This window comes from Bolinopsis microptera, chromosome 2 (assembly GCF_026151205.1).
Source record: "Bolinopsis microptera isolate Bmic1 chromosome 2, MBARI_Bmic_1.0, whole genome shotgun sequence".
Classification (NCBI taxonomy): Eukaryota; Metazoa; Ctenophora; class Tentaculata; order Lobata; family Bolinopsidae; genus Bolinopsis; species Bolinopsis microptera.
Genome location: NC_087073.1, coordinates 11,525,670 through 11,537,560, shown reverse-complemented (window position 1 = coordinate 11,537,560; position 11,891 = coordinate 11,525,670). Strand labels below are relative to the sequence as shown.

At 38.1% G+C, this 11,891-nt stretch overlaps 2 protein-coding genes across 2 annotated transcripts in view; one reads left to right on the top strand and one right to left on the bottom strand.

The window, feature by feature from the left end:
* Positions 1 to 656: 656 nt before the first annotated feature.
* The window catches only part of LOC134826575 (endoplasmic reticulum aminopeptidase 1-like), a 34,259-nt gene continuing 23,024 nt past the window's right edge, over positions 657 to 11,891 (bottom strand). The window contains exons 18-21 of the mRNA XM_063838998.1: positions 4,451 to 4,637; positions 4,156 to 4,279; positions 2,606 to 2,748; positions 657 to 2,370 (exon numbers count right to left, since the gene is read on the bottom strand). Of these exons, the coding sequence (XP_063695068.1) occupies positions 2,279 to 2,370; positions 2,606 to 2,748; positions 4,156 to 4,279; positions 4,451 to 4,637 (546 nt within the window). The 3' untranslated portion in view covers positions 657 to 2,278. The remainder of the gene's footprint in view (positions 2,371 to 2,605; positions 2,749 to 4,155; positions 4,280 to 4,450; positions 4,638 to 11,891) is intronic.
* LOC134811979 (uncharacterized) lies at positions 9,532 to 11,294 on the top strand. Its single transcript, XM_063819147.1, has 6 exons — positions 9,532 to 9,574; positions 9,877 to 10,032; positions 10,200 to 10,300; positions 10,444 to 10,711; positions 10,820 to 10,965; positions 11,077 to 11,294. The coding sequence occupies exons 1-6, from the start codon at positions 9,532 to 9,534 to the stop codon at positions 11,239 to 11,241; spliced, it is 879 nt and encodes a 292-aa protein (XP_063675217.1). The 3' UTR covers positions 11,242 to 11,294.

Below are 11,891 nucleotides of genomic sequence, written 5' to 3'. Positions count from 1 at the left end.
GTTCTAGTAATATCTACGGGTGACTCATCTATGTGCGGTGTATCTGTTCACATTTTTTCAAGATTTCAATCATTTTATTATTTTCTCGAGTATGAAGCTAATTGAACTAATCATAAAATTAAAACGAGTAATTATGCTTTGCGTTTAGATGAAAATTGGAGAAAATACAAATTTATACCCTGTAATTTTCAAAACAACAAATATAACACGAGAGCCACAACTTAATAAAACATCAGAGAAAGAATATACCAGAAATACTAAAATAGTTTTTGCTTTACATCGTCTTGAGAGATAAAAACAAATTGCTCTCCCGAGTTTGAAGTGACCCTATATTAGCAATTGTAAATGTTAAATTGCGATCGGAGGAAAAAATTCTGTGCCAACTCATGGCGCTTATTACATAGACTATATAATAAAGCAACTTAAGAAAGTTTGGAAAAGTTGGTCGGCCATAAAGGACACCTAGTGGGACTCAAAACGGTCGGAAAATGATTTTGTCAGACGGATCTGTATTCTGTTTGTATTGGTAGTACGACTCATCTATATTCTATATGTATGTACAATGTTAGTAATTATATTTCTTCAAAATTTCATTCATTTTTTGATTTTCTCGAGTAGGAAGCTTGAACTAATCATAAAATTAAAACGAGTGATCATGCTTTGCGTTTAGATGAAAATTGGAGAAAATACAAATTGATACCCCGTAATTTCCAAAACAACAAATATAACACGAGAGCCTAAACTTAATAAAACATTAGACAAATAATACACCAGAAATAGTTTTCGCTATACAACATCGTCTTGAGAGATGAAAACAATTTGATCTCCCGAGTTTGAAGTTACCATATTATATTACTATTAGTAATTGCGAATGTTAAATTGTATCAGCATTGAAGCTGAAATAAATTGTGAATTAGCATGGTGTCATAAAACATAAAATATAATATCATAAAATTATACAATTTATTATGATATTCGTGTGTATTTAAATATACATTTTTGTATAGAGATAAATTTCAATCAAAATCAATTTAAATAAATATAGCAAGAATTGATCCACAGGTAGTAGAGATAGCAGATTAGCGGTATAAATCCATTTGAACCGGTGCCGTCAGCTCACATAACGGTGGTTTTTAAACCCCTCAAGAACTGATTTTAATATTAGGGGTTGTTCACATATTACGTAATCAATAATCAGCCGAGGGGGAGGGGGGTTTCCAAATGATTACGCTAGCGTAATTTTAACACAATGTCAATAGATATGCGTAAAACTGGTTACGGAGGGGGAGGGGGTTAAAATTGTCCAAAAAGTGATTACGTAATATTATTATTAATTATTATGTGAACGACCCCTCATATCGGGTGTAGAGTGTAGAGTGTTTAATATCACTCGTGAACTGCTTACTCGAGCACCGGTTAAAACTTTTAATTTAAACTCAAATCCAATAAAAATGTTCCTGATTCTGCGAAATATATCCAATAAGGAGTCTACTTACAATTTTTTTATTTTCATCGGGAAGAATTTGGAAATGCAAAAAAAAAGAATAAACTGCAGAAAAACTAAACAAGACAAATTAGATACAATTTCATCTTGATCCAAAATAAACAAAACTTTCTGAAACCGCGAAGACTCGTGAATCTTCTGGCTTAACACTTGCTTTGTGATGCAACGACTAATATCGTCGCCGTCAGAAACCTAAACCTGCTTTCATAATTTAAAATCAAATCACTCCGCGGGTTCGACGATGATAAAATAATCTTAGCTGTTCCAGCCAGCTGAATAAATATTTCATCATAATACACAAATTTAAATAAAGATTAAAACAAAACAGGATGCAAAATTAAGTTAAAACATTTGTGGTGAATGAAGATACAACACGGACACTCCTAAATTAAATCAAGAACTATTCTTCTAATTTAAATTACTAATAACATACGTCAGCTTTAAGAATGCTTTCCAAATCAATCCTAATTTACAATACTAAATTTGTCCAAATTTACAAGCTTTTCCTCCTGATACATAATAACAAAATTAACACCATTTCAAATATACTGAGTATGTTTTAATTAACAGATCACGTGGCACGCTTATTTGGAATTCTTTTAATTGACATAATAATTTACTGAAAACAGCCCTAATCGTCCCGCAAATCAGACACAATTACATTATTCCGGCGTCAACAATTAGTGATGAGGCATGTTTTAACTGGATGTTGTCGGCTGACAAGTGAAGACTGAAGAGAGAAAAAGTTTGTAACTGGAGAGCGGGATATCTGCTCTAGTCTCGGGGGAAGTTAACTTTTAACCAGCCTCCAGCATGCTCTTTATGTTTCTTCAACCACTCTCTCCGATGTGAGGCTGCTTCTAGACCTGGAGAGGGTTAGAAATCAGCATTTGTGTTAGTGCTGAACGGGTTTAGATTGTTCTGAATATATTTAGATTTTGTGTTGTAATCGTTGTAAATACACTATTACCAGCACAGAACACAATATTCATAGCCAAATATTCAATGTTCATGGAGATATTCAATAGTATGAGTATTTCAGCTTTATTAATTACTTATTAATTACAAGTTATTATAAGAATAACGAAATAAGAACGTTACCCTTTTTAACTCCTCTCTCAATGCTGCCCAAATCGTCCTTGTTATCAAAGAACTTGTTAACTTCATCTATATCTTCCTTTTTGTAAAACTGGCCGATAACAGATTCTATGAGCAGGTCGAACCCTGAGTTAGTGTGACCAAACCTGCAAGTGTGCAAATCTTATTAACATCATTATTGGGAAAAGTTTGGGTCATTCGAGCGGAGACCATGGCCTATCAGGCGCCTATCGGGCGCCTTGCCATGGCCAATACTACGGCACATTGTGTTTGACCGTTTTTAGTTATTTTATCGGTCAATTACAACTTGAAGGTACGTGACACGATCAATTTTTGGACTGATTTTACATGTATTATCACATCTGATAACTGCAAACCATCGATCCTGAACGTCTTCACCAAGGTCCACACAATCAGAACTCACACCAACCCTACCTACGAGGAGCTACAAGCAACTGGGATGTTCTCTACAGACGCAAACTGCAGCCAGTATCTAATAGACGTGAAGATCCTTTCAACGAAACGACGGTGTTCCCGTTGTCCTGACCACGACAGAATGGTGATAAAACCTTGCTCCACTGCCATCTACATGGACGGTTGCTGCTGACAGTGCCCTAAAGGACACACTATACCTCTCTAAAAGTACCCTTTCCTATGGTGACTTCATCCTGATCCTATCATCATTTGCTGAGGGCCTGACGGTCACGAGGACTGCAGAGAGAGCGAGTGTCGCTGAGACAACAGTCAGACGGATCTTCCACACAATACGACAGCATATGGCAGAAGATATACAGACGAGCCCTAACATCGGTGGACCTTCTACAATTGTGGAGATTGATGAAGCGAAGTTCAGGAAGCATAAGTTCAACAGAGGACGGCCTGTCCAGGGAACATGGCTGGCAGGAGGAGTTCAACGATATTCTGACTTCTGCTTTCTGGCTTTCTTCCCTGGAAACTATCGTGACGCTGGGACCCTGGGGAACATCGTACAGACCTACGTGAGGAGAGGGACGACCGTCATCACAGACAAGTGGAAGGGATATGTCAACCTGACGAGCTTGGGATATATACACCTTAATGTGAATCACTCTACCAACTTTGTCGACCCAGAGACTGGAGCCCACACGAACTCTATAGAGGGAACTTGGACACATGCTAAGCAAGCAGCCTGCATTCGACACGGTGGGGTGAGATCAGAGGATTCCTTCGCACTCGACGCATCTTATTTATAATATACAAGTAAAATCAGTCCAAAAATTGATCGTGTCACGTACCTTCAAGTTTGTAAAACGACCAAACACAATGTGCCGTAGTATTGGCCATGGCAAGGCGCCCGATAGGCGTCTGATAGGCGCCCGATAGGCCATGGTCTCCGCTCGAATGACTTCAGTTTGGGCCGTACAGAATCATTGGCAACCATAGTAACTTGGTAACTTGACTAAAAGTCACACTAAAAGTGGCACTATAAGAGAAATTGGCCAGGTTGTGTAGTGTTATAATACTACAGATTAAGTAGTGTACCGGTTGTGTTATAACACTCCTCAGTGACTCACTCTTCATAGAAGAAGGCCCAGTTCTCTCTGAGAAAGTCCCAGGTAGCGTAGTTGGCCGGGTAGCTTCCCATAGATATGTGCATCAGAACAATCCTGGCGTCTTGTCTTCTGATCATCTTCTCATCTGAGTCACTTACTTTGTTAGTGTCAAAGTTAAACCAATTATTTTCATCTCACAAGTTCATGTGATCTTGAGAGTTGCACAGTACTCGTTATGTGAACACTATCGTAAAATCTGAATACAAATCTGAACAAGTACGTATGAAATATGACAGAATTATCAGGTTTAACATACCCATGGTGTATTTGAGGAGTTTCTTGACGATGTCCACATTAAAAGTGGACGCTAACGCCTTCATGAGATATCTTTGCTTGCTCTGCAGGGATTCCTTAGTGTACTCCTGGAAAATAGCCTCCCACTCCTTCTCGGTACAGTTCATAGCTACTGTCGCGTACACAAAAGCGTACAGATTAGCTTCCACCTAACAAAATATAACAGTGAGTATTTGCAATAATACAGTTATATTACAACTTTATTTTAGGCAGGATTATTATAATTACATAGAAACCCATGAATTACAACTTTTATGTATACTGAGCATTCACCGAAATCCCCCCCCCCCCCCCCCCCCCCCCTCCTTCTTAACCCCCTTTTCACAGCGCCAGTGGTACTGCTATAACAGACCGCATAACTTTTGCTTTTTACTCTGTAAGTGTAACTGAGTAAATAAAAGTCTGACCGGTTAAAATCAAGGCTCTGATTATTAATCTCAAAAGATAAGATTCCGTCGACTAAACCACCGTTATAGCAGAGCAGCACCTGGCGCAATTACCAAGTTGCAGTCTTAATCAGTAACAGTATTGTTCTCTTGCCAAGAATTGGTAATCATCTGCAAGAGTCAAGACTTGGAAGTATTTAGGAACCAAGTCAACAAAATAAACGGTAATTTAGAGAGAATAGCCGTCACATAATTTCTGCCTCATTAGCTGATCTGCAGGTACTATTTAGCAAATATATCGCCTAACTGCCTGTGTTGTTCAGAAGAGCTGTACGTGATTTTCCCAAACTCTTTTATGTCTGGTAGAAATGTCAACAAAAGGGAGGGGGAAAAAGTCAATACACATACGTTGAGGCTTATTACTCAGTCGCTGAGTGCCCTATAATTGTAATAATTTAGTATGACGTGCTATTTAGTATGATGTGCCTCGCCGGGCTAAAGTAGCGGATGTCCTTGCTGTACGGTATGTTAAACAAGGAACTGAAACTACTAGGTTCCGTACAGGTTCAACTCTGCACTCATGTCAATATGTTCAAATGCAAGCCTCTTGATTTATAATCACCGTGTCTAGTAATTGTTTAAGAGAGTTATCTGGCAGTTACGAAACTCGAGAGACTGTGGGATACTGAAGGGAAAGGAAGCAGTTCTAGTAGCGCTTCTCAAACACAAGGATATATCTTGTGAATTTGGCTAGTATATACCAAACATTTGACATCGAGTTGTAGAGTGAACTATGTGCCTCGCCGGGCTAAAGTAGTGGATGTCCTTGCTGAACGGTATGTTAAACAAGGAACTGAAACTACTAGGTTCCGTACAGGTTCAACTCTGCACTCATGTCAATATGTTCAAATGCAAGCCTCTTGATTTATAATCACCGTGTCTAGTAATTGTTTAAGAGAGTTCTCTTGCAGTTACAAAAATCGAGAGACTGTGGGATACTGAAGGGAAAGGAAGCAGTTCTAGTAGCGCTTCTCAAACACAAGGATATATCTTGTGAATTTGGCTAGTATATACCAAACATTTGACATTGAGTTGTAGAGTGAACTATGTGCCTCGCCGGGCTAAAGTAGTGGATGTCCTTGCTGAACGGTATGTTAAACAAGGAACTGAATCTACTAGGTTCCGTACAGGTTCAACTCTGCACTCATGTCAATATGTTCAAATGCAAGCCTCTTGATTTATTATCGTTGGTTCGAAGAATACATCAATATTGGTGTTCATTTTTTTTAAATGAAGAATTTGATGTACTTATGTCCAGAAAAATGGAAAATTAAGTTTCTCAGATAACCGATGTATCAAGCACAAAGAGTTTATTCATATTAACTAGATCCACCATACGGTAATACTTATCGTGCAGAGACCCCGGTAACGGTATCCTAGTAGTACAGGGTGGGCCAAAAGTCAGTACCCATACGTTGGCCTTAATAGCTCCGCCGTGTTTTATATTTGAGAGCTGTTGCTTTGCAGATGGCATACTGTACTTACTGGTTCGAGGATTCCGTCGTCAAAATTTGAAAATTCGAATATTTTAGACCACGCCCATTCAATATTAAAACACCTATATTGTTTTCTCTGAACATACTGAACGCCTAATTTTTTCAGAGACGGTAGATTATCAAATGTTGCATATGATCTGAAAACATGAGGCAAAACGGATTAGAAATGACGAAGTTATCAAGCATTTTCTGTATCTCGTTAACAATATTGACTGGGTGATTATGTGACACCGTGACACGACACCTTAATTGGGCACCCTTAACAATTCCCATAATGTTTAACGGGGTAGTTAACGGGGGCACCTTATCACGTGATTAGGTAAACCAATCACCTAATCACACGTAATGAATAAACTCGTTATGCTTCATATCTCGGTCATCAGTTCTAATTCTTTCAGGACAAACGTAATTCGAATGGCCAAACACAATTCAATAACATTTAGCTTGATCCGACTATCCAAACTATCAAATAAATGTGAAAATGAACCTCCATTTGAAAAAAATGAACGCGAATATTTTTAGAGTTGACAAATTCCTCGAACCAGTGGTGGTACTAAGTCATATCAGAAAGAAGTATTTAAATTGGGCACTCAGTGACTGAGCTATAAAGGCCAACGTATGGGTACTGACTTTTGGCCCACCCTGTAGTATTATGAAATCGGTGCCTTTTATCAGGAAGATATATATTGAGATTAGGGATACGTTGGGGCATTATCAGGATTTAGCAATTAAGATAAAATGTAGATTACCGACAAATTTCTACCATAAATTTAGTCAAAATTGTGATTAAAATTGTTGTAAACCAAATTTTTTGAGACTAAATTTTTCGGCGACTAATTTTAAAGCAGACCACAATTTCAACAGAGCATAATATATGACATGAATATTATTGAGCTTACATTGTAATAATTAACATAATGACATCAACGTTCCTACTGCTGAACTACTTTGACTATTACATGTGTAATCCACTGCTTTTATGCTTTCACATTATCTTACTTCCTTTTCCCATCAGACAGTATCTGCATCTAGTTAAACTCATTGAAAAAAATTATGTGAAACGACACCTTCTAGAATTTAACCTTTAAAACCGCTGCTATATATGTGCGAAATCGGAAATAAATCGGTAGCTAAATAATGGAAAAATCAAAGATAATAATGAAGGTATAATGATTTTCTATGCTTTTAAACGAACATGATTAAAAGTTGGAACTATGCCGCCAGAGTGCCGCCATATTGCTGCCATAGTGCCACGAGAATGCCACCATAGTGATTAGTGCCACGAGAATGCCGCCATAATGCCACGAGAGTGCCTCGAGAGTGCCGCGACAGTGCGATCGGGATCCGGATGTATGACCGAAAATTTATTGGGAACCAAATTTATTGACCTTAAGGTGGTAAAATCTCTCCCGAACTTATTTTTCGCTGAGGAACGTAATAATATCCACGGGAAATTTTATCATCTCATTTAATTAATCGAATTATGAAACATTAATTACAGGGTGGCCCAAAAGTGACTACCCACACGCAACCTCTTAATAACTCACGTAATTCGTCTCCAAATTGCACCAAAATTTCAGAGATTATAGATATGGGTCAAACTTAGTTTTCCTGAAAGTTTCGTAAGCCACGCCCAATTACATTGGGCGTGGCGTGACACTCCCTCTTTTTCACTATTGTCTTCATAAAATGAGAACGCTTTAAGCTAAGAAATCAAAATTTTTTGCACACATTTGGCTTGATAATTGAAAACCTTTCCCAAAGTTTCAAGTTCATTGGTTAAATTATGGCTGAGTTATGACCATTTCAAAACTCATCGGATACGTGATCCGAGCACTCAGTCAGTGATCTTTGCACTCAATTAGTGATCTCGTCACCTAATCTGATCAAGAATAAGGCGTTAGCGTTTATTAATGAGGTTCATTAGGCTTTGATTGGATACCAATAATGACTTGTCGTTTAATCTGAGGGTAGAACTCCCCATTTTCTTTCTTCAGGTAGACGAACAATCGTTGTTCTGCAGTAAAGGGAGGATAGTGAACCATTTTCGATGATTCAATGGATGGTTCATTCCTTTTTTATTGATTGTAAGGAACCTGTGACTAGAAGGGCTAACAAGCCCTGAAATGGTGACACCACCATTAATTCGTGTGATAGCGTTTTAGGTGCTGTCAGCTGTATAGGCCGGCCCATAAGCAGGCTGCAACCAATCAAGCGGTGCACGTGAGCTAAACAGGCCATTAACCAAGTGCAGAGATCACTGACTGAGTGCTCGGATCACGTATCCGATGAGTTTTGAAATGTTCATAACTCAGCCATAATTTAACCAATGAACTTGAAACTTTGGGAAAGGTTTTCAATTATCAAGCCAAATGTGTGCAAAAAATTTTGAGTTCTTAGCTTAAAGCGTTCTCATTTTATGAAGACAATAGTGAAAAAGAGGGAGTGTCACGCCACGCCCAATGTAATTGGGCGTGGCTTACGAAACTTTCAGGAAATCTAAGTTTGACCCATATCTATAATCTCTGAAATTTTGGTGCAATTTGGAGACGAATTACGTGAGTTATTAAGAGGTTGCGTGTGGGTAGTCACTTTTGGGCCACCCTGTACAATGTGCACGTTTCCCTGATTTGAAATTGAAGGATACTGTCGCGTTGTAAGCAACGCGTTTTCATTTTCCGTAAGCCCTTTTAACAGTGAAACACCACTGCCCACAGTAATTGAGGAGTTAAACTAAATCTCTTGACTCTTTTCAGAGTCATAGGAGAACTTTTCCGTCATGTTTGGCCTATTTTTTGCTCAAATTGTCATAAATCATGCTATTTTTTCATGTTCTCATAGGCTTTTATATATATAATATCCGTTTTTCTTGTAATTCAAGCCACCGTTTCATACAATAAATTTCCGAAATTCTGTTGCCCCGGAATGCCGGGTCTCAAAGTTATAAATTCAACCTTTTTCCGAACAATTCATCCACAAAATGACAGTGCTCTTCCTCCACAGAGCACGGTATTCTGGGGTTTTATTGAGGAGGAATAAATTTGTATTTTTAAATCTTCCCAAACAACAAAGTTTTGACCGTTTAACACCAGAACAATATGATGTTTGTAGCTCTCGTATTTCTAATCGGAACTGTTGGAGCAGGTAATAAAACATATCATTATAAAAGCTTTTGATGTTTATCACTCCTAATTGTTAATATCATACAGTATATATCCTTGCTGTACGGCTAGTTAAACAAGGAATTGAAACTGTGGGACTCCGTACAGACCAACCTACCTGTGGCTAAAGCTCTAATACACAAAAACATTACATTCTACTTTTGATATTGTAAGACATTGTATCCTTATTAGTATTCACTGACCGAGCGAAAATGAAACGCATTCCATTCCCTGTAAGTTGAAACTCTCTTCTGTGAACAATAAAAATGATAAATAACACTTCAGGTTCAACTTCTGAAGAATGCCCGAGAATCCTAGATGCGGCCGGAATATCGAAGATGTTTGCCCCAATGGTAGCACATAGCATACATTCATTGACACTAGAGGACATCCGTTACTTTTTCAAGGAGGATGCTACGGAGGATAATGGCGTCCCAACAGGTAATTCGTATATTTTGATAAAGATATGTATCTTTCTCTTGCCAAATAGATACGACGGTTGTGGCCAATTACCACCATAATGCATGCTATTTATAGTTAATATGAATCGGTTTCCCAATTAAAATTAGTGAAGTGAACGACATTATTTAAGATACATGATATTTCAGTAAATATTGATCTGATGAGCGACACGAGGATTCTACCCAACGCACCGTTAGCAGGGTATGATGAAGACTTTTCGACACAGAGTATGAAGACATTCGACTTGGTAAGTGTGGTGAACAGTAACGAGGGAGATACGTTGAGCGTTTTAGCTTAAGAGACTTAATGAGGCATTATTGTCCGACTCCTTGTTCAGTGCTCAAATAAGACTCTCAGCACCTTGATACTGACCAATTGATATTTGCGCAGGTGATGAGGAACATGAATCGAACCTGGTGGGGAATTACCAATTTCAACACCCTCGATAAACTGACCCACGCTTTTCATATGGCTGAGGTCTGGGACAGCGCCGCCGAACAGTACAGATTGGTAAAACGACTACTGGACCCTGAGTCTGATATCTGTGGTTGTGCAACCAATGTTGCAGAGAACGATATCCTGAACTATCTAAATCTCATGGCCTTCAAGATCAAGTACCCTGGAATTACCTCTGGAAACAAAACCCTTACAGATCATTGTAAGTTTCGTCGTAATCAAGGTCGTACTCACATAACAGGGTATGTAAGGACCAGTATATACCTTATATATATACACCATTTAGTATACAAATAAATTATAATTTCAGACCTCGAATCTAGAGAGAGACGATCAGCTGACTTTGACCTGTACGACATAGAATCACGCTACCATATGAGATATACCTTAACGTTAAGTGGCGAGGGGTCACAAGCGGACTTTGATGGAATTGACTTTGATCTCTCCGATATTGAGGTAAGCTAGATATGTATAAACATAATCGTATCTCTTGCAAGTTTTGTCTGTAATAACGACACATGTGGTTATTGAAAATGCTCTTCTTATTGACAACTCTTACAACCCCAGCTGCAGAAAGATATAGCAGAGAAGCTGGTAGACGATGAGGGAGTTGTGACAGAGCACGCGGACAGCGCAGAACACTGGGAAGTGTGGAGGAAGATGGTGAAGCATGGTATGGAGGAGTCAGGATACTACGACCTGGCTGTGTTCATGTTCTGCATGCTCAACTAGATCCGGACTATGGGGTTTTGACACTAAGAATTGTATGTTAATGATATAATAATAAGATATCAAGATATGGACACTTTTTGTTAGTTGTTACATTTTATCGTAGGGTATAAATTATGCAATTACATAAGGGGTTAACAATAACCTTACCTTGATTTGATAAAGTAGTATTAAAACCATGGCCATTATACTTTGAGATTTTCTTTGATTGTAATTTGGGAAAAAATTCATTGAATTTGATGCAAGAATTTAACTTGTTTTTGAACTAAATGAAGAAATATAAATTAACGAACTTACTAAATTTACAATACAATATTAAAAGAGACTACAATGTATTCCGATACTGTACCAATTAGAGATGAATCTAACATATTGAAATATGAGAAAGCGATATGTAGCGCAGTCTATGTCTACATAGCTATAAGAAAGCCAACAAGCCTAACGTAATCATAGCGATAATAATTTGGGCACAACAGAAGTAATTATTCAAGCTATTAAGCCTCTTCATATCAGTCCGATGCTGATTATCTCTTGAATGAATTTAATTATAAATTAGTCTCACAATAATTATCAGCTGAAGACGAAGCCAATTCCTCTACGAGCCCACTACACCCAGTGCCACTCGAGTCGGCAACACTCTGTGACATTGTTTG

What these genes read in the sequence shown, in the direction of transcription:
- LOC134811979 (XM_063819147.1), top strand. Translation starts at nt 9,532, where the DNA reads ATGTTTGTAGCTCTCGTATTTCTAATCGGAACTGTTGGAGCAG. An exon ending in AATCGGAACTGTTGGAGCAG is followed by an intron (nt 9,575 to 9,876) that starts GTAATAAAACAT and finishes ATAACACTTCAG; the next exon opens with GTTCAACTTCTGAAGAATGC. An exon ending in GGATAATGGCGTCCCAACAG is followed by an intron (nt 10,033 to 10,199) that starts GTAATTCGTATA and finishes ATGATATTTCAG; the next exon opens with TAAATATTGATCTGATGAGC.